Raw genomic sequence first — 23,708 nt, forward strand, 5'->3', positions numbered from 1 at the left:
TGATCATCATATTCCACACCTCTATCAAAGCCCACTTTGATGTAACATAATCCCAATCTCCAATTTTATTCCGTGAGTGTGTGCTTGGGTTTTAAAGTCTTGTTTCATGTCTTATAAGTCATAAACAACTTATTTGTAATGTTTGTATAAAGAGTCAGAATCTGATAAGTTGAAAATTTTATATTTTTCGGTAACTTATTTTTAATTTTAAAATTTGATTTAATAAAAAGTAAAGGACTTCTTTAAAAGATACTCATTTATAATAATTTATTAGCATATTAATAATTTTTATACCCGGTAAGTTGTAAATTTAAAAAAGAAATATCCAAATATGTAGATTAAAATTTACTTTTCACTTGAAAATAATTTTTTATTTATAATCGATAAATACTTCTTTTAAATTAGATCAAATGGTCCTCAGTCTCCTCAAAATTAAGGGATGATAAAATCTGATATTGTTTTAAAACATATTTATGATGGGAAGTCAGATATGGTATAAATACATGTTTCTTATATATTCGATAAAATATAAAATTAAAAAAATGGAGTCAAAGCTGAAATGTTATGATCTGTCTATGTAAATGATACATCCCATGTGAGTGTATTATGTGTGATTGGTTGGCTAGCTAGTTGTGATTTAATGTTTGGCTTATCTTCCTTAACCATTTTCTAGTAGTAATGTCTTGTCTTCTTTTCTCCTCCATTTCCTTAGAGACTACCCTACATTGTGATGTGTTTCTGCGGCTTTTAGTCCTCCACATTGGTGTTTTTCGCACATGTTTTTGTTCATTAGTGCCCTCCAGAAACTTCAATCATTTCACAGATACCTCAGTACTCTCGACTCTGGACCATAATGCTCATCCGGTCATCCCCACTCTGCGATATTTTTAATATTCGGTGATTTTGTCTATATTTAATCTATCGATTAAATATCTCCTGCACATTAATTCGTAAATTTCATTATTCGAAATCTATTAAAACCAGAAACCTAAAAAAAATATGTTTTAGAAACGGATGAAATTGAAGGATCTAAACAAACAAGATAGCTGCAATTTCATCAGAAATTAGTTAAATCCAGTGTGGCGAAACGTCTTGTCGAAAATAAAAAGAGCAGTTTAAAATCTCTTCGATGAGAATAAATTTGGTCTGGACTAAGGAGAAGACAGGTGTGTGAAGCGAAGGAAACAGATAGCAGAAGTGGACAGTGCGAGAAGAAATACTCCCTCCGTCCCAAAAAGCTTTTCTCATTTGATATGTCGGCACTGTTCATAACATGAGACAAATGACTAATTTACGTCTAATCTATAAGGCTAAATATAGTCATGAGTGATCTTGTTGGTTTCGTATTTACGAGTACTTTAATACGGTGAAATTTTTATATTTAATACTAATATAAAAATAAAGATATTAATGATTAAAAGTGTGTGTTGGCAAACGTGAAAAGGAGAAACAGGAAAAGTATTTAGGGACGGAGGGAGTATAAAGAAACACAGACATTTTCAGTCTGTGTCTAGGTTAAACATTATGCTAAAGACATGTTGAAGAAGAATGGGACCTGTCGTTGTTTAATTTTATTATTTTTTTTCAATTTGTCTTCTTTAATTACAAGAGCTAGCAGTCGGACCAAATTTACACCCATTATGGAAAGTTGACGTAGTGACTTGTTACAAAAATTATAGCGATTAAATAAATCATTAAGATAACACCTGTTTGAAGTACTTTTAAATCACAATAATGGCCATATAATTGCAACAAATTAAGAAATTTTGTTAAATATATAATCAAAACAAAATTAGTCTTACCCAATACCCATGGATGCATGCAAATTAGAAGAGGCGGAAAGGTGGTGGGCCTTGTGGGTTTATAAATATGATACATGTACATGAATAATTGGGATATATATATAAGTAGGAGAAATGGCCAGCTTGTGATTTTCAATAATACAAAATAGTTAAATACTAGTCACAAACATTGAGTTGGCAATTGTAATCTCAATTAATGCCTTTTATCGTTTATACACGGAGAGTAATGAAAATAATTTTTATTGCGAAAACAAATAAAATTATTATGTAATCAGGAAATTTTAACAAAATGCATGCAACTCTGTGCTGTTGAACTTGTTATCCACTTCTCAGTCCCATGCTGAGGCCTATTAACCAGAGAAGCTGAATTTGCTGTAGTAATTTGTAATTTACGCAGTACATGAATTGTTTAACTGATATGAATATGTGATCATGCATGTTGAAGATCTCTCTATCAACAACAACGCTGGCAACTATACGTTCAGATAACTGTCAATTTGAACGACCACCAGACTTCTTTTTTTTCAATAAAGTTGGGTAAAAGTCACTTTTGTACACAAATCAGATTTTGATCGAATAAAACACTTATCCATTGTATATGGCTATATGCTGTACCAGAGATTTTGATAACCACAGATAAATATTCGATATTATGTGATCACGAACGCACACTAACGAGTAACAACTTCTTAGATTGGTGATAAATTTTTATTGACTATAATCTAATTAATAATTATGACTTTCTGCATGTATAAAAATTTCCAACAATACAATCTTTCGCCTAAACAAATATCTTTACTGTGGCCCGTAAACTCACGCTAGCCTCATATTATATACACGAATATATCTGAACAGTGACTAGATATATTATTCGATCTGCTTTCAAAAGCTATGATGCTTTGGAATAGTAATTTAACTGTTGGTATATATCTCCTTTTACTTTAGAAAATTTAACAGTAAACGTACTTGAATAGAAATCGAGAATTGTTGATATGGGCCACAATAGACTTGTATCTGTCGGCCGAATAGAATTCCCTGCAAAACATGTTCAATTTGGACAAGATATGTGATGTGAGTGCTCCTCAGGTAGCCCCAAGTCCCCCAACCCGTAAAGCTTTTGCCTCTCTTTTCTTCCCTAAAAATAAGAGTTACTCCTCCCCCGTCCATGAGTTGTATAGATCAAAATATTAAAATAAAAATAAAAATTACTTGTATATACACAGATATAAGAGACTATTATTTAGAAATAAGTTCTATTATATTGTAAATTTGTTATGTTTGTTCATGTTAGAGTGAGTAGATGCATCCTAACCGGCAACACCAAGAAGATATACTAATCATGTCAGCATCTTAGGTGGACGCTACTGTCTCCATTTGTGTCTCATCTTCATAATTTACTTTATATTTTCAGTAACTTCACTTGCACTTTGTTGACACAAATTATGCCCTAATATACAAAACAAAGATTAATGAAGCTAAAACATTTAAGCCAGCTGCTCCTCCATCAGAGTACAGGACTCAATTTAACATATACATATGGGACACACAACATATTCTAGCAATTCACATCTATTTGTATTTTATAACTTGTCTCTTGTCTTAGCATTGTGCATTATTTATTTCTCTCCCTGTCGGCTTCTACCTACATAATTCATAATATTGTAAGTGTGTGTCCAATTGAGATTCACAAATATTAAGCTCCTTTTTTTTTCAAGTATGGAACTTATGGGTGTATATGACTTTAAGTATTATTTATTCATGTGATGAACAAATGAGCACGTCAATCATATTTCTTTTTCATGTATACTTTGTTTTTAAATTATGAGGTTTCAGAAAAGGGTCAGGTGTAAAACTAACTAGCTCGTTATGACTAAGATAATTAAATATTTAAATAGATATTGATACGAATGAAGTGTATTTCATTCGGCTAGTTTAAGAATTAATTTAGACAAATTATTCTATTTATTTATAATTGAGGAATATATGATCATTGGTTGACTGAATTTATGCGTTTGCATGTGACTCGAAGTTTGGAGGGGTTTAAATAATGGATGGACGGCTCACTGAATCTGCAAGTACAATCTGTATAATACTCCCTCCGTCCCTATTTATCTGTCCACTTTGGAAGTAAAAATTTGTCCTTATTTATCTGTCCATTTATACTTTCAAAACTAATTTAATGATAGTTTTTCAAATATATCTCCATAATTTCAATTTTCAAGACTTGACTTATTTAAAACTTGGTTGAATTCATGTTTTCAAGACATAAAGTAGAGGTGTTCCACCATTTTCAAGATATTAATTAGAGATTTTTAATGAAAAAGTTTATACAATCGATTATTTCTTGGTATGTGTTTTTTTTCCAAAATGGACTGATAAAAAGGGACGGAGGGAGTAATATACAGTACTCCCTCCGTCCCCTTTTACTTGTCTATTCTGAAAAAATAACGCATCTTAAGAAAATGTTAGGTGGATATCTTGTTTTCATACATATCCCTAATAAATGTAATGAATTAGATAGAATTGTGTATATATACATGCTAGTCAAACATTGGAAGTTGTTACATTTTGAAAAAACATACAAAAAGTTGCTTTGAAAAGAGAAGTGGACAAGTAATTTGGGACAAATTTTTTTTTCAAAAGGGACATGTAAAAGGGGTCGGAGAGAGTACATGTTAGAGGTGCATTTTATAATCCTCGTCTAATTGAAAATGTAAGAAAATCGATGCGGATGTGTGATGCATACCCAGCTGAATCCGATGTTAGTTACCCCATCCCACAAATTAGATGAGACGAGCTCGTTGATTTTAGGGACGTATTTTAAAGTCTATTGATCGCATAATTATATTACTTATTTTTAAAATTTTATTTTTGTAAATAAAAATTTAAATATGAAATTTTCGTTTACAAAAGTAAATTATTTAAAAAAATAAATTTCGGAACTAGACGGTCAATGCACCTTAAATTACGTGCCCAAAATTAACTAACTCATCTAATTTGGGATGGAGAGAGTAGTTGTAATTTGTAAACAGTTCTTCGTCATCCGCTTGTTAATAAATCAGATTAGCAATGTATATTCCGTTAATTTTGTTATATGATTTATGTTTTTTAATTATACATTTACATTAGTATAAGTATCATTCATCATCATACTATGTTATAATTTATTACGACCTTGGTACCTCTCATTTATTACCCTTTTTTTCCCGCTACGCATTTTAAGGCTCTTACAAGATATAGCTCCATAACTTATTTTTTAGATTTTTTTATGTATAAAATTTCAAATATCAAATTTTTATTCTAAAAACAAATTTAAAAATAAGAGGGGTGTATTGGATTGGAATTCTAAAGTATTTTTTTGCATTCATGAAATCTGAGGGTATTCGATTGGGATTGTTTGAAATCCATTAAAATCTTGAGGTATTCAATTGGGATTTCAAATTATGCTACAAAATCTGGTGGTATTCAATTGGGATTTAAAATTATGCTTTAAAATCCGATGGGATTCAATTGGGATTGTTTAAAATCCATTAAAATCTGATGGTATTCAAATGCTGATGGATTTTTTTTTGCATTTCATAAAATGATGGATTTTGTGGCATTCTTAGTGTATTTTAAGTTTTTTGAAATTTTTCATCAAAATCAATGGGATTTTGAAGCATTGTGCTTAAATCCTATCAACTCTGCGCCATTTTATCAAGAATCCGCACAAAATCAAAATCAGACACAATCCATTAAAATCCATAGACTAAAAACAATCCATTAAAATCCCAATCGAATACACCCCTCTAATTTACGAACCTATATATTCGGGTTAATTATCAAGTTGGTCACCAAAGTGGGTTTAATATATCAAGTTGGTCACTGAACTGAAAACGGTATCAAGATGGTCACTAAAGTCACCATAAATATCGAACAAGTGCCTTGAAATATAAGTTCAAGCAACAAAAATTTTATTTATAGAACTTTACACATCATTTATGAATTTTACGACAACCAACTAAAAGGTTATGATTTCTAGTATTTATAATAATATATTTAGATTTTATCAAGTTTATTTATTATTTATTTTTTATAATATAGTTATTTTCTTTGTTTTAATTGAAAATAAATAATAAATAAACTTGAAAAAAATCTAAATATATTATCATAAATAAATACTATAAGTCATAACCTTTCACTTGGTTGTGGTAACATTCAAGAATAATATATAAAACTCTATAAATGATATTTTTACTGCTTCAACTCATATTTCGAGATACTTGTTTGATATTTATAATGATTTTAGTGACCATTTTGATACTATTTTCATTTCAATAACCAATTTGATACATTAAACCCACTTAAGTGATCAACTAGATAATTAACCCCTATATAGACTAAAATGATTAGAATGCGTGTCAAACTCCTCGTTCCCAGATAAACTTGGAGGACTTTATCTTGGGGACAGAGAACAAGGTTTTTAGAGCGAGTCCAATAGGTTACCTATATTATGTCCTTAACTCACATTTAGATAATGTGTCAAAAAAATGCACTCCAACACTATCCTAGTGTTACCCTAATAGGTTACTTATATTATGTCTTTAACTCACATTTAGATAATGTGTCAAAAAAATGCACTCCAACACTATCCTAGTGTTACCCTAAATCACTGGCACAACCTTAATTCTCCGAGTCATTACCTATTTATAAGTAACCCCTAGCCATTACCTATTTAATATTTATGAACAAAATAATCATCTTTTTCCTTTTTTCTTCGTCTATTCTCTCTTTTTCCCCTTCTCTCTCTCAAATTTATTATTAAAATAATCTTAGGAGAACAAATATAGGGATTACTATTGGACTTAGACATTAAAAATATATTACCTAAATTAGTAAGACATACTAGCACTCATAATTTTATATTATTTATAAGTAATAGGATAGGCAACCTATTGGACTTGCTCTTAGTACTATTAGGAGCATGAAGTTAGTTTTATTCAGTGACGTCAGCCCCCGGTCCCAGGATACTCATAGTCTCATACCCCAGTAGAGGAGTAAATTTTAGAGGTGATGAAGGGACAGAGTCTAGTGGCGTGGGAAATGCAATGATGACCACCATCTCCCACCCAAAAAAGCTGCCGGAATTTCTGCTGCTTTAAAGATACAGATCACCTGCTCTCTTTCTTTACCTGCTTATTCTTGGGAAGAAGCACACACCCATCGTATTCACGTAAAAACTGAGCCTGGTTCTGTACTGCTCATTTCTCCTGTGATTTAACAATTTAGGGGGTGTTTGGCGACATTTAAATAAATTTATTTTTACTTAGTATTTGACAAAAGAATTTAGATTTTTCAAGCTAGAAACTCAAAACCAAAAATGCTAGTTTTTTTTGTTTTTCTAGTAATTTGTGTTTTATTATTAAGTTTTGCACTTTTAATATATGATGAATTTTATTTATTGATATAGTTTCTTTTGTTTTTAATAATTTTAAAATATATAAATTTAAATTACCAAACACTTAATTGACTTACAGTAAAAGTTATCCAAAAAATTTTATTCCAATTCTTCACTTGAAGTGATAAGTCATTTTTTTAAGTTAAAGTAAACTTTCCTTATTCAAAACAAATTCAGGCATTAACAAGAATACTCTTGTACAGTATCACAATTAGAGTTACTCCCTCCATCTCTAAAAACATTTCTCATTTGAAATGTCGGGAGTCGGGACTATTCATAATACGAGATAAATAATTAATTTATTTTTAATTTATACGACAAAATATAGTTATAAATGATCTTGTTGTATTCGTATTTTTGAATACTTTAAAATGATGAGATTTTTATATTTGATATTAATACAAAATCATAGATATTAATGATAAAAGTTATGTGTTGGCAAAGGTGACAATCAAATAGGAAAAATATTAAGCTGGCGGAGGGAGTGTAATCTGGAGTGTAATTTAGGGCACCTCAGGAACAACAAACTATTTCTCTTCGTTTCTCTATAAATTTTCCAAACTAAATAAATTGTCACATTTATATTCTTACTATTTTTTAATAATCAAACTTATCGTATTCAGTTTTTTCAATTATGTCCAAACGAGCTCCATAGGTGAAAGGGAGGCTTTTTCGCAATGGCTGGAATCTGGATGCGGTGGAAAAGGTAGAGTAAAAAATGTGTAAAATGAAATTGAACGGCTAGGATTTAGTTAATCCTGACGTAACCGTGCGGGTGAATAGCGAGTGGATCGAGAGACGAGGGTTGAGTTTCAGCATAGAGGGACCCTACCACGCACCAACCCAGGAAACACGGACTGCGCCCACTTCCGCTTTAACCGCAAAGTAGGAATATTATTTTATGCTTTCCGTAATTTAGGGCCTGTTTGTTTACCAGAAGCAGCTTTGCTTCTGGCTTCTGCTTTTCTTGATCCGTTTGTGTAAAGAAGCAGAAGCACTTTTAAAAAGCTGAGAATCCTAGCTTCTCTCTCACAGCTTCTGCTTCTTTTCCAAACACTTTATTCACTTATTTACTTCTCACTTCTGCTCCACTTCTATAATTTAAGCAAGAAGTCGCTTCTTTTAAGCTTGCCCAAACGGCCCCTTAGTATTCGCTCTGTTCTCGTAGGATATACATCTCAAGTTTTTGAAATATAAGTCAGGTTAATTTTTTAATACACATTTTTTTAAAAAGTGTTTATTATATTTTCATTGATTATGTTGTAACTCTACCCTACTTCTTTAACTAAAGTAAGAAGTCATTTTTTTTAACTTAATTCAAACGGTCTCAAAATAATGCTAGGCAAACAGAAAAATGGGTAAAATTATGAGAACCATTAATTAATTGATAAATTTGAAATTGTGGATGAAAGTAATGGATAGTTGGGGTTTCTTTTTTGACAAGTTAATATTTTGAAATTTTTTGAAATGGATAGAATTAATTAGGACATTCAAAAAAGAAAAATGCAAAATTTTTAAAAGATGGATGGAATACTTCTTAAAAATATCATCGCATTCGACCAGAAAAATTTATCTCACATTCACAATTACCTCACGAAAATCATCACATGATATGTGTGTGTGATGTCAATGTATAATTAGTTCGATCAAGAAATATCAAGATGTATAATTAATATGTGCATCAATTATACAAATCGAAACATAAAGCCTGCTTTTAATCCCCTAATTTGGAATTTGTAACATTATTCTTAAAACTAGCTTCTTAACCCGTGCAAAGCACGGGTTGCTTTAAATCACTTTATTCAATATGTGTTATATCTCGTTATTTATCTTTTTTTATATTTATTTGTATTTTAAATCATAGTATGTTGATGTCTGTATATACACATATCCTCACTTTTATGATATTTATTAAAAATATAAATACAAAAAATATATTAAAATTCGGTTAAATCGATGACTAATTGGTCGAAAATTGGATTAATAGGGTCGAAAATCAGGCAGAATATTAAAAATTTACAAAAATTTTGGGGAAAATTTAAAATTTTAAAAATGATTATATATATATATATTATTTTTACATATATAATATTAAATTAATTCTGAATAATGATCCTATTAATCATTCTGATTAATCGTTGATTTTCTGATTCCCGCTTTTTACAACACTAAATATTTATTTATTTATTATTAAATCATAATTATATATGATATATCCAAAAAATTATAAAATATACATTTTTATAAAAACAAATAAACACTAAGGCTTAACTTTCGTAGCCAAACATAGCCCCATAGATACTTAATTCCTACATTATACATCAAGCCAGTCCATTGACTGCAATATCAAAATACATATATTTATATATAGAGAGGTCATTATTGACTTTTAAAACTAACGTATTTTATTAGACATTAATGTCCAATCATTAATATACATTAATTATAACATGATTTTGGAATTAATTTAATATTATACATATAAATAATATATATCTAATCATTTTTAAAATTTTTTATTTTCCCAATCTTTTCTTTTTTATATAAACGTACGTTCAAATTTTGTGAATGAAAAATATCTTCTTCTTTTTTTTGAAACAAATGTGTTAATCTAATAATAGAAAGCCATACGGCATCTACACCAATGATCGAGTCGAACAAACTGAATGTATTTTGAGTAAAGGATAGTTTAGTCATTTTGGATTAAATTGATCAAGATTCGATTTTACTGCTACAAGTATGTGTCAAACTGCTTCTTTTATCATCAACTACGGTATATATTACATGATGTTTAAACACAATTGGAAATATAACATCTCATTATGTCAGCAGCCAAACTGCTTCTTTTATCATCAACTACAGTATATATTACATGATGTTTAAACACAATTGAAAATATAACATCTCACTATGTCAGCAGCCAAACTGCTTCTTTTATCATCAACTACAGTATATATTACATGATGTTTAAACACAATTGGAAATATAACATCTCATTATATCAGCAGCCGCGCAGCAATCGTCAGCTTAGAGTTTTGACTATGACAAAAGAGTATACCTTCATCTACGATCGAACATTAAACTGCTCAGAAAGAATACCATCATTTTGACTCTGTTTTACATGATTTAAGGGTCTATTTTATGTAACTTTTCGCAAGGATTTCAAATATACAATTTGTTTTAAGTTTGTAATTAATAGAGAGTAAATAAAAAGTACACGAGTGTACCATAGAGAGTAAATTAAAAGTATGAACGTACCATCGGTAGAAGTCAAAAATGCGATGGTACCATTGAAAAAAACCACTTCTACGAGGGTACCATCAAGAATTTCCCTATATATAATTTATATTTATATTTACTTGTATTTTAATTCTTATTATCTTGATGTCTAAATGTACATATATCCTTACTATGATGATATTTATTAAAATGTAAATATAAAAAATATACACTATTTAAAATTTTATTCTATAATTAAATTATCATTCACCTAAAATTATTGAAAATTTGATAAAAACAAATAAGATTCTTGTCGAATCAGAGTTTTTGTCGTATAGTTAAAAAATCATATATATGATTTTATTAAATCATATATATAATTTAATTAAATCACAATAATTAAATATTCTAAAAATCGGCCGATTAACCGAATAATCGATAACAGACGAATTTTTAATACGATTTGGTAAAATTCGATTAAATCGATGATTAATTGGTCAAAATTGGATTAATCAGTCAAAAATCGGGTAGAATATTAAAATTTACAAAATTTGTGGAGAAAATTTAAAATTTTAAAAATGATTAGATATATATTATTTATATGTATAATATTAAAATAATTTCAAATAATGATCATGTTATAATTAATGTGTATAATAAATACATTGCTTAGACATTAATGTATAATAAATGCGTTAGTATTAAAAGTCAATAATAACTTTTATATATATTAAAATATGTGTATTAAGAGAAGGGTATATTAGTCATATCGAATTAATTTACAATGATTAGACATTAATGTCTAATAAATACATTAGTGTTAAAAGTCAATAATAACCTTTATATATATATATATAAATATTGTATAATGAGCAAAGGGTAAATTGGTCGTTTTGAATTAAATTAATGTATCTCATCTTTTTTTTGTTCATCTTTTTTAAATTGAGATTATTTGTAAATTTAATTTCAATTTAATATTTATTTGTATTTTAAGTCATATTATATGTATATCTGTCCTTACTTCTGGCTTTTTTTTCTAATATAGTCGCATATGTTTTTTTTACCTGTTTGTTTAAAAAGTCACAAGTACGCATAGGAACTTGAAATTCTAACTTTTTTTAGGACTTCAATTTTTTTTCAAACACTTTAATCACTTATAAGTATTGACTCACTTCTCACAAATAGTCCACTTTTTTTATTTTAAGAAGGAAGTCACTTTTCATAAGATTTACCCAAATACACTCTATATTGATGTATATATGCACACATATCCTCACTATTATGATATTTATTAAAATATAAATAAAAAAAAATAGTACACTATATAAAATTATATAATTAAATTACCACTCACCTAAAATTATTGAAAATTTAATACGAAAAATGAGATTCTTGCCGAATTAGAGTTTTGTCATATAGTTATATATAGTATTTATAGTTATTTTAATACATATGTATATAATTTTATTAAATAATAACAATTAAACATTCTAAAAATTGGCCGAGTTAACCTATTAATCAATAGTCGGACGGATTTTGATCCGATTTGGTAAAATCCGTTTAATCGATGTCTAATTGGTCAGAAATTTGAATAATGTGTCGAAAATCATGCAAAATATAAAAATTTACAAAATTTGTGAAGAGAAATTAAAATTTTAAAAATGATTATATATATTATTTTTACATATTTAATATTAAATTAATCAAATAATGACCATGTTAACCATTTCGATTGATTATCGATATTTTTATTCTCGCTTTTTATAATACTGAATATTTATTTATTTATTAAATCATAACTATAAATGTTATATACTTATATGTATTAGAGTTTTAATTATAAAGTAATTAATGCATATTAATGAAGAGACATTAATGTCTAATAAATAGGTTGGTATTAAAAGTAAATATTAATAGTGAGTAAGGGTAGTCTGGTCTTTTTGAATTAAATTAGGTATAATGAGCAAGGGTAGTTTAGTCATTTTGATTTAAATTACTCATAGTTGGTCTATTAGATATATAATAGATTTGAAGTGATCTGACACTTTTCTTCATCTTTGGTGCAAATGTGAGATTTTCCCCTTGAAGATATTAGGATTTTTATTTTGTTCTTGTTTAATAAACGAGATAAGACTTATAAATGATTAAAGTGTTTGGGAAATAAGTAGAAACCCTGAAACAAAAGTTAGCATTCCTAATTTTTTATAAGTGTTTCTTGACTTTTTACACAAACGGTATGAATAAGTGCTTCTAAATTGTAAATCGAGAAGCGCGGTTTAAAAGTGGTTGCCAAAGGCCCGCATTATTTTACAAATTTCTTATATTTTTTTGTGGTGGTAAATGTTAAAGAGATATTTCATATTTTTTATTTGACAAAATTAATAAGGGCTGTTTCTAGGAAAAAATTTAAATTTTATACAACTATTTCCGTAAATAAATTTTTATTTATGAAAAATGGGATTAGCAAAACTATCCCATTAACGGTAAAGGAAATTAGTGTTAGAGCGAATATCAGAGCTGTCAACATCGCATATGCTGACGGGCCTCTAAGCCGCCGACATGTTCTGCCACATCAGAGCATGTAATTAGAGCAAAACGTGGAGTGGGAGAGTAACAATTATGCTAATTAGTGCAAAGCTATTATTACAAGAATTATATTGCTCTTTCCGTCTTTTTTTACATGTATTTTTTTGGATGTCTCAGGATACTTGTTTCATTTTTTTTTTTCAAAATAATTTTTTGAATGTTTGTCAAAGAATATCTTTTTGAATACAAGTTTCAGACGGCCACACATATACACATAAATCAATCTAAATGAAGTTATTTACTAGGAATAAACAAGAAAATTAAATACCAGTCAACTAATTAAGATGCTTAATTTTTTCAAAAAAACATGTAAAAAAGACCAGGAGGGAGTATTAAGAATGAGTATTTGCTTAATCTCAAATATAATAATCTATATATATTTGGAGTGCACCACGGGTTTGCATGTGAACAGGTCAAAAAGCAAACAGTAATTCAATAATCCCATTAAAATTAGAATTATTCAATGGGACCCTCAGATCTATTGATGTATGTATTTTTATACATGTCCTCTTGGATATATTTGTTCTCTTGTATAGGTCTTCGGAACCCTTCAATTGTGAGATTTTATTTTACCGTTTTTAAAGCGAGATATGTTAAGCCGAGCTCATACATTAATCCAAATTCTTTTTGAAGAAGTGTATATAATAATTTGATATAAAAAATAAATCTTTATTTATAAATTTGGATTCTGAACATTATATATAAAAAAAATTCATTGTATAAATGTAGAAATTACTTGTACTTGAAAAAGAAAATTCCTATCTTAGACGAAGTCTGAATTATTGTTCTTGTCAATATATTTCCGTACTACATGTTTTGTTGTTCAAACGTAGAAACTACTTTTATTTAAATAGACAAGTTTCATACTTTTAAGATAATTTTTAAATTATTTGTAAGTTATATATTATTCCACTAAAATATTCTCAAGATCAGAGCCATTTGATTATCTGTATCCAGATTTTATACATGCGAATAATGTAAGCATAGAATGGATGTGTGTGAATACTAGAGCATCCAACTGGCAACACAATAACGCCCAATTATTAGATGGTAATTAACGAACGAGACAACAAAATTAGTAAGCATCCAACGAGAGAGAGATATTAACTTAAGTTACTGATACTAATCTTAGATATTCTTGTAATAATCTCTAATCATGCACTAATTAATACATCAAGTGTCACATTCTTGGCCGGACGCCTCCATACAAATATGCAATTCTTACTACGACTAAAAGCTCGAAAACAAAGCCAGGAATGTAGTACTCCCTCCGTCCCAGCCATTTGTATACAAATGGTTGGGACACGGAGACCAAGGAATTAGGTAAAATATGAGTAAAGTTGGATGAAAAGTGGGTATAATGATGGGACCCGTTTATATATAATAATAGATTTGAGTTAGTGGAGGGAAGTAGTGGGTGCAATAATGTTTATATTATTATAAAATAGAGATAGTGGAAGAAAGTAGTGGGTGTAATGATGTTTTATAGATATAAAAAGTTGCTATTTTGGGAATGTATACAATTGGTGGGACGTCCCAAAAAGGAAACTGTATACAATTCATTGGGACAGAGGGAGTAATTAATTGAGATGGTGATATTTACTGGAAAAACAGTAGAGCCCCTAGGGGTATTGATGCCAGTAAAGTGCTGATGCTGACATATTTTCAAATTTACCATCAACTCTTTTAAAATTCACTGCATGAATTTTGGGAGTTGCAGAAAATCGAAATGAAACGGGAAATTATAAAATTGATATTAATTTAACTCAAATTTTGGAAAAAGTGAATTTTGATTTATTTTTATTTCATGATAAAAAATTGAAAATATAATACTCCTTTTTACCCCGGGATTGTTTATTTTGAGGATAGAAGTTTCAAACGTATTTTAAGACTTTTATAAAATACAGTGTTATAAATTATTTTACATTCATTTTTTTTAAAGAAAAAAATTAATATTTTAAAGAAAGGAAAATTTTTAAAATAACTCTGGAACTTATGCGTTGGTTGGTGCAAAGACACATTTAATTGCATAAAATTGAAATTTATACGCCCCCTCAAAATATATGTCAAAAAATTCAAAAATTTAGAGATACGGAGGGAATATCATATAATTTATCTTATAAAGTTGATAAATAACATAAAAATTGTTTAAATTTTTATTATAAAAATAATAAAAAAAATTTAGTACAACACCTGTGGTGCTACTTACTCTATATCCTTCTTGTCATACAGGAGCAGAGTAACTAATACTATTCGCAAGATAAGCAAGATGAAGCCATCTAAACAGAACTTAATTAAGCCTTTAACCTCACATCGGGATTCGGACCCTGTCATAAAATATTTGATCCACGTACATAAATCTCAACTCAAAGCAGAAAAAAAGGAGGTCCTTTGTGTAATAAAATAACCAAAATGCCAGAAGTACTACTGCTCACAGATAAATAAAGAAAGTGAATATAATAGTAGTAATATTCTTGATGGGGTTCATATTCATAATTAAACTCTCAAAACACATTGCTTGTGGTCAGCTTTGAGAACTTCTGGTCAGGCCAATCTCAACTACAGAATACATACACATATACATACAGAGAGAAAGAGAGAGAGAGGGAGAGAGAGACTTTCTGGGGAGAAGAACAGGAAGCAGAGAGAGAAAGTGAGTTGTCTGGGAGATGTAGTGCAAAATAGAGGCCATTTTTAACAACATTTTCTTGGTCTTTTCAACACTTGAGCACCAAACATTTCTCCCTTTTCACCTTTCTTTTGTCTCCTCATCCCTTTTTGTTTTCCGGTGATACCCTTCTTGTTTTTCCGGCGCCGGAATATTTCCCGGCGTTCAGATTCTTATCTTTTCTCGTAAAGGGTATCACTCTTTTTCATTTGGGTCTGATCTTTAATATTTGTATTTTATTATTAAACTAATCTGTGCTACTTGAGCTGAGAGGAGCTAGAGAAAGTCAAAAGTGCTCAGGCTTTTAGTTTTATTCGATTCGTTAGATTTAGATTTTGTGCTTTCTAGTGGGATGAAATGAAACTCCGGTGATAGTTCCGGCCATTTCAGCATCAAATCAGGGTGGTATAAGTTGATATAACTTCGCCGGAATGAAAACGCCGGCGAATGCTGCCGGAGCTTCCATGGCCAATCCCAGTGAAGGTCAGCCCTTGCAAATGTATATGTTTGTGTATATTTAATTTATTTTGTCTTGTAACAACCGGAAAACTTGTTTTTTTTGACTTGTCCTTTATGTGTGTTCTTTATGATTATATCTCTGATAAGATAATTTTAATTGGAAAATGGAAATAAAAATCTTGAAGATGTGGATTGAGATTGTTGCTAATCTGGGTAATGTTTTGATTTATTTAATTTCATTAAAAAAAATTTGTTGATTGAATTAAATCAGGAGCAGAGAAGAAAAGTATAATAAACCAGGAGTTATGGCAAGCTTGTGCTGGACCTCTGGTGAACTTACCGGCAGCTGGGACCCACGTGGTCTACTTCCCTCAGGGACATAGTGAACAGGTTATTACCTCTTGGCAGCTATTATGCGCCGCCTTGGACTTGTGTAATTAAGTTTATGTGTTTTTATGCATATTATTGCAGCAATGGGTTGGTGGCTTGAATAAATTGGTTGAGCATATGGTTTAATTTGTATTGTCTATAATGAGAAATAAAGTTTGAAGAAATAAAAAATCACATGAATTGTGATTTACATGCTGTTTAATTGTGGTGGTGTGCTAGTGTGCCCTAGCTAAAGTGGGTTGATGGATGTGAAACCTTTTTCTTTCAAGTTACCTACTTTGACCTAGCTTCACGGAACTTGTTAGGTTTGTGAGAGGATAGTGTATGATGTACTCGGGGTCAATGTGAAAATTCTCGGCTTCAAGATTGAGTAGTTTCTTAAAGCTTTGAATTGAATTGCTATTTTCTTGGACACCAATTCATATTATATTTAAAGGATGTTCCAGTCAGGCTTATTGTGAAATGAGGTAAACTTAACATTATTGCCTCACTTTTTATTATGAGAAAAATTTTAGACTATAAAAGTATAAGGATGATAATGTATGGATTTTCCTGGCATGATATGTGAATATTGGAAGGCATGATACTTACCTGGTGTGGATATCAGTCTTTGTGGACTTTTCTTTCGTTGCTGTGGTTTACTAAAGCTATTAATTTCATGTGTCACATGTGTGAATATGATAACATGATTTAACCTAGGAAAGGAAAGTAGTTCATACAATTTCCAGGAAAATAGCTGGAGTGGATTGAGATATTTTGTGAGAAGAGGTGAAAAATCGTGAGGTTACTTATGCTTGCTTGGAAAACTGAGTAGATGTGATGTTTATTCATTATACCAAGGATGTTTGGGGTGCTTGCGTCAACAATTAATCGATTATGAAGCCCATTTTGAGGCTCTCGACTCATCGTACCCAGGCCAGAAAGTCTCCACATCGATGGGGTTTTAGAAACTGTTCTCAAGGGTTTAAAATCGCTAATCTGTTACCTACAAACACAAACTTCATTTTAAGCTCTTGATTAAATACACATATAGAAGTTGTGTTTAAACTAGATATCCTTGTTACTAGTAAACGTCTTTATGCAACTGTTTTAACTTTGGACAACACTGTTTCTTCCTTTTCATATCTAATTGAAATGTTCATTTTCAGGTCGCTGCATCTATGAAGAAGGATGTAGATGCTCAAATTCCAAACTATCCTAATCTTCCCTCAAAGCTGTTGTGCCTACTTCATAATGTGACATTACATGTATGCATTACACAACTTGGTCCTCACTTTGTTCAAGTTTTTTTTTCCTCGCACTAATATAGCTCTCTTGCTTCTGATTTTAGGCTGACCCTGAAACAGATGAGGTCTATGCTCAGATGACACTCCAGCCTGTTCCTTCGGTAAATTTTAGCTATTTAACTAAGAATCTATATGCAACTTATTGTAAAGTAATCTAATCTATATATTTAAATTTATGCAGTTTGACAAGGATTCACTGCTAAGATCTGATCTGTCAATGAAAGCTAATAAACCGCAAACAGAATTCTTCTGTAAAACTTTGACAGCAAGTGATACAAGCACCCATGGCGGATTTTCTGTTCCCCGGCGTGCAGCAGAGAAAATATTCCCTCCACTTGTATGTATCTATATAAAATCACACCTTCAATATCGAAAAACTCGAAACAAATAATATATATATAGTTCTGACATAATCTGTGTCCTTCCATAGGATTTCACTATGCAACCACCAGCTCAAGAACTTGTTGCGAGGGATTTGCATGACAATGTTTGGACATTTCGCCATATTTACCGTGGTAATGCATCCCATTATTTGATAAGTTAATGAGGTTTAAGTTGTATCATGTGTGTGTGTGTGTGTGTTTGTATGTATAAAATCTTTCCTGCTTAATGTAATGATACCAACTATCTCATACTCCAGGGCAACCAAAACGTCACTTGCTCACTACTGGGTGGAGCCTGTTTGTTAGTGGTAAGAGGCTTTTTGCAGGGGACTCTGTTTTATTTATTAGGTAAGTACCAATTTGTAGTTGGCATTTTACTGTTTTTTCAAATGATGCCGTCTTTAAATTTTTTTTAGCCTTGTGATGTCTTAGTTCTCAGAATAGGCTTGGTTCCATTATCTTACTGTTCTTTAATGGTAATGAGCAGGGATGAAAAGCAACAACTTTTGTTGGGTATTAGACGGGCGAATCGCCAACCCCCCAATTTATCATCGTCAGTATTGTCTAGTGATAGCATGCATATTGGAATTCTGGCTGCAGCCGCCCATGCAGCTGCCAACAATAGTCCATTTACAGTTTTTTATAATCCAAGGTTTGTGGGTTCTCTTTCTTGGTTTGTCTTAATCATATGTACAGTCTCGTTTATTTAGATACTGTTTCTGTGTAGGGTCCTGATATACTTGACACGAGCACGCACGCAAACATGTATATGTAGTAGGATAGTTTCGTGCTGGAAAGCTAATTATGCTACTTTTAATGTGATTGAAGTTTGAAAGTAGATAATTACTCAATGATATTGCATAAACCTCAAAACTGCATTACATGAAGAATATATCTTAGAATGTTTTTTCTTTGCTGGTTCAGGGCTAGTCCATCAGAATTCGTTATTCCTTTAGCCAAGTACTATAAAGCAGTATGCAGTAGCCAAATATCCCTTGGCATGCGTTTCCGGATGATGTTCGAAACTGAGGAGTCAGGAACTAGAAGGTATCAATATTTTAGTTGGTTGGTTTATATTTTGAAATTTACATGCGGTTTTCTTGAATTGCACATCAGGTCACTAAGAAGTATGTGGTGAAAGTATGTTGCGTCATAGCTTGACAAAAATTCGACTTATCCAATTTACTGAACTTTTCTATTTTACTGATAAAAGTTTCCCCTAATTTGATCTGATTTCCTTTAGTTTAATAGTACTCGCTTTCCTAACAATTTAAGTACATGTTGCAATATATTTTCCTCTCGAAGGCTTAAAAGTGCATGATGCATTCATTTAGTAAAAAAAAGTGCATGATACATTTAATAATAAATTACAACAAATGTTCTGCAGGTATATGGGTACAATTACAGGTATCAGTGACCTGGACTCTGTGAGATGGAAGAACTCACAATGGCGTAATTTGCAGGTATAACCTCTAGATAATTTGTTGCGTCTCTTTTCAACTTTTCTGATGTAATTTATACTTGTTCGAATGACCTAGACATATCATATTATTCTTGTGGGTAGGTTGGCTGGGATGAGTCAACTGCTGGGGAAAGACGTAACCGCGTCTCTGTTTGGGATATTGAACCTGTAACAGCTCCATTTTTCATCTGCCCAAGTCCACCCTTTTTCAGATCCAAACGTCCCAGACAACCAGGAATGCCAGGTACTCACCTGTAAAACAGTTTCTTAGATAGTGAATCGATCAGAACTCTGCAGTCTGTCTTATTGCTTCTACTTTCAAGTAGAATATTAACTACCATTGCCACATTGGGGATCCTCATTTTGTCATGACATTGTCAAATTTTGCCTACCCATCTTGGGCCTTTTTTGAATTTCTGCTAGTGTCAGTATTGCTGGTCTGTGCCTGAAATAATTAGATAATGAAGAATACTGGATTGCGTACAGGCTTGGTTTTGCAGTAATCTTACCATCAATGTTATTTTTATGCAGATGATGAAACTTCTGATCTTGATAACATATTCAGGAGGACAATGCCCTGGCTTGGTGATGATTTTGGCATGAAGGATCCCCAAGCACTCCCTGGTTTAAGCTTAGTCCAGTGGATGAACATGCAGCAAAATTCTTCTCAGGGCAACTCAATGCAGCCAAATTACATGAATTCCTTGCCTGGATCTGTTTTACAAAACTTTACAGGGACAGATCTTTCACGCCAATTAGGCTTTCAAACACCACAAATTCCCTTGCAGAACAACATACAGTTCAATGCCCAGAGAACAGCCCAACAAACTCAGCAGCTTGATCAGCTTCAGAAGCTAGCGCCCTCCTCGTTAAATTCCTTGAATTCTATAATGCAGTCGCAGCAACAGCAGCAGCAACAACAAATGACTGATATTACCCAGCAGCAGAGACAAAATTGCTCAAATCAAATGTTACCTGCAACTCAAGTTCAAGCACAAACTATGCAATCACAGTCTCTTGCACAAAATCAGATGTTGCAACAGCAACCATCTATCCAAAATCATCAGCAGCACAGAAGCGTATCTCAGAGCCTGCAGCAGCAACCTCAACATCAGCAGCAAGTTGCAACTCAGACTCAGCAGCAAAATATGGTCTCATCGCAGCAGCCTGATCAAGTTAATCAACAATTACACATGTCAGAGAATCAAATCCAGATGCAACTTCTACAGAAGCTTCACCAGCAACAGCAGTCACTTTTAGCTCAGCATTCTGGTTTGCAGCACCCTTCTCAACTCTCGCAATTACAAGATCAGCAGAGACAGATGTTAGATTCCTCCCAGAGTTATTCAAGGTCCACAAGTACCAGCCAAATGCAGGAAATGCCTCAAATGGTAACTAGCTCGCTCCCACAAGCACATGTTATTCCTCAGGAAATGCCAAGAAACAATAGTCAAACAAATTTCGGTTTCACCCATCCTTCCCAGCAGTCAAAGCTCCAGCAGCAATCTGGTTTACTGCCTGAGTTCTCTGGACAGCTGGGGCATAACCAACCTCCAATAGTCAATCAACTCTCCACAGGCGGAAGTAGCTTACTGACAGGAGCAGCAGTTGGAGGTCAATCAGGGATTACAGATGATGTTCCATCTTGTTCCACGTCACCTTCCACAAATAACAGCCCAAATTTGATTACATCAACTCTAAATAATAGGGCAAGAGGTTCCACCGTGGGTGACGAGTTGGTTCAGTCTTCTGCCATGCTACTAAATTATGGTGGCCTGGAAACATTCTCAGCCCATGCTAATTTAGCAAAAGATTTGCACCAAAAGCCTGATATTAAGGCTTCATTGAACATGTCCAAAAGTCCTAGCCAAGGGTTTTTGGCACCACAAACATTTCTAAATGCAGCTGGAACACAAATGGATTACTTGGACAGTTCATCTTCTGCAACTTCAGGTCGTATTTCTCAGAATGATGCTCATTTACAGAATAGTAACACACTGTGTTTCAATTCACAAACTATGCCCTTCAGAGATTCTAGTCATGATGGAGAAGTTCATGTTGATCCTAGAAACAATATTCCATATGAGGCGAATATTGCTAGTCATTTGAATATGTCCATGATTTCTGATACTATGATTGGCAAGGAATTGACTGCATCAGGAAAGGATTTCTCCAATAATCTTTCATCGGATGGAGGGATGCTATCAAATTATGAGAACCCCAAGGAAGCTCAGCCTGAGCTTTCCACGTCGATTGTTTCACAGTCATTTGGGGTCCCGGACATGGCATTCAATTCAATTGACTCCACAATTAATGATAGCAGTTTCTTGAATAGTGGTGCCTGGGCTCCAGCACCGCAATTTCAGCGAATGAGGACATACACCAAGGTACATTTGTAATTTCATTTGGCGGACTGTATACTCTTAACATCTTTTCCACTTGTGTCTAGCTTTGGTTACTATGTCGAGTATTGACAATCATGCATCTTTTAAAGGTATACAAGCGAGGAGCAGTTGGAAGATCAATTGATATTGCCCGTTACTCCGGATACGAGGAGCTAAAACGAGATTTGGCTCGTAGATTTGGTATTGAAGGACAGTTAGAGGATCGACATCGGATCGGGTGGAAACTGGTTTATGTGGATCTGGAAAATGATGTGCTGCTTGTCGGGGATGACCCTTGGGAGTACGTTTATCAGCTTAATCTATATGCATCCTCTTTTAGTATTTACCATATATGTTTTATGAAACATGATGACTAGTACTCCTGCTCTTTGGTCAGAGAAACAAGACGTACGATAGTAAAAGTCACCTAATAAATTGAACCTTTTTTTGCACACGATCTCTTCATAAACTGTAATGATCCATCATTCTGCAATATTAGTAGCCGGCAGTATTTAGTCAATGTGCAGATGGATTAGGTCTGATGATCCATATTCATTTCAGGGAGTTTGTGAACTGTGTCCGCTGCATCAAGATTCTTTCTCCTCAAGAAGTCCAGCAAATGAGCTTAGATGGAGATTTCGGAAACAACGCTCTTCCAAATCAAGCATGCAGCAGCTCTGATGGCGGAAATGTGTAAAGTACTCTCCCGCCCAATCTTTCAGCAGTTTGTCTGACAAACGTAGTTTAATTATTCACCAAGAAGCTGTCAAGTTTGAAGTTAATGGCAGATATTTTCCCAGGACTGGGTACATTCTACTGAGCCATCCAGGGCTGTCCTTGAAGTTTGGATCTAAGACATAGGTCCAAATAATGATAGGGAATTATTGTTGTTATAAGTTTCTAGAAGATGACCCGATCTGCCATTTTAATCTTAAGATTTGAGATTATTGTGAAATCTATTATCATTAAGAAGTTCCAAGCTTCTTATAAATTAATGACACAGGTGATGAGTGTATAGAAGGGTTTTCCTTTGTAATCCAAGAATATTGCATTTTTCTGAGTTTAAGTTCAGTTCAGATATCTGCGGTGCTAGATATTGCAAATGGAGACATTGTTAACTTGCCAGTAGAGATTCAGGGCTTGGACATTAACAGGAGGCTAATTGTTCAGATAGTTTAGTAAGTGTATGTATTATTTATGCACCGGAAATTGTCATATGTGCAAGTGTTATCAATGTTTTATTTGATCACTTCCTGATAATTGATTACTAGCTTCAGTCTCCAGAAGTCTTAGAGAGTGGTTGCAACTTACAACCAAAAATTATATATTGTAATATCTTCAGCTTTTGGATTCCACGTTTTGCAATACTTTAACTTGGGATAAATTACTAGCTGAGGTATTTGAAAGTAGCAAATGAGTTTTCGATATATCTGAATATCACAATTTGAAATTGAAATGTCCAGAATATTGTAACCCGAAAATATGATCTAGATATCATATCAAGCCCATGTATCATGTAACATGAAATGCCCTAAATATCATATCCTCAAAATAAGATCATGACCAACAAACCATATCCTATAAAACGCTACATCGTGCCTGAATATCATTTCTTGAAAATATAACCATGAC

General features: G+C 32.0%; 1 protein-coding gene across 1 annotated transcript; it reads left to right on the top strand.

Moving 5' to 3' along the window:
- Positions 1-15,512: 15,512 nt before the first annotated feature.
- On the top strand, positions 15,513-23,156 carry LOC108227356 (auxin response factor 19). The gene is made up of 14 exons (XM_017402455.2): positions 15,513-16,195; positions 16,443-16,561; positions 17,710-17,808; positions 17,892-17,948; positions 18,029-18,184; positions 18,278-18,362; positions 18,488-18,578; positions 18,718-18,882; positions 19,155-19,277; positions 19,618-19,693; positions 19,795-19,936; positions 20,224-22,079; positions 22,187-22,377; positions 22,638-23,156. Exons 1-14 carry the CDS (start codon positions 16,144-16,146, stop codon positions 22,771-22,773), a joined length of 3,348 nt encoding a protein of 1,115 aa, XP_017257944.1. The 5' UTR covers positions 15,513-16,143; the 3' UTR covers positions 22,774-23,156.
- The last annotated feature ends 552 nt before the right edge of the window (positions 23,157-23,708 follow it).

Source organism: Daucus carota, chromosome 6, assembly GCF_001625215.2.
Source record: "Daucus carota subsp. sativus chromosome 6, DH1 v3.0, whole genome shotgun sequence".
Lineage (NCBI taxonomy): Eukaryota > Viridiplantae > Streptophyta > Magnoliopsida > Apiales > Apiaceae > Daucus > Daucus carota.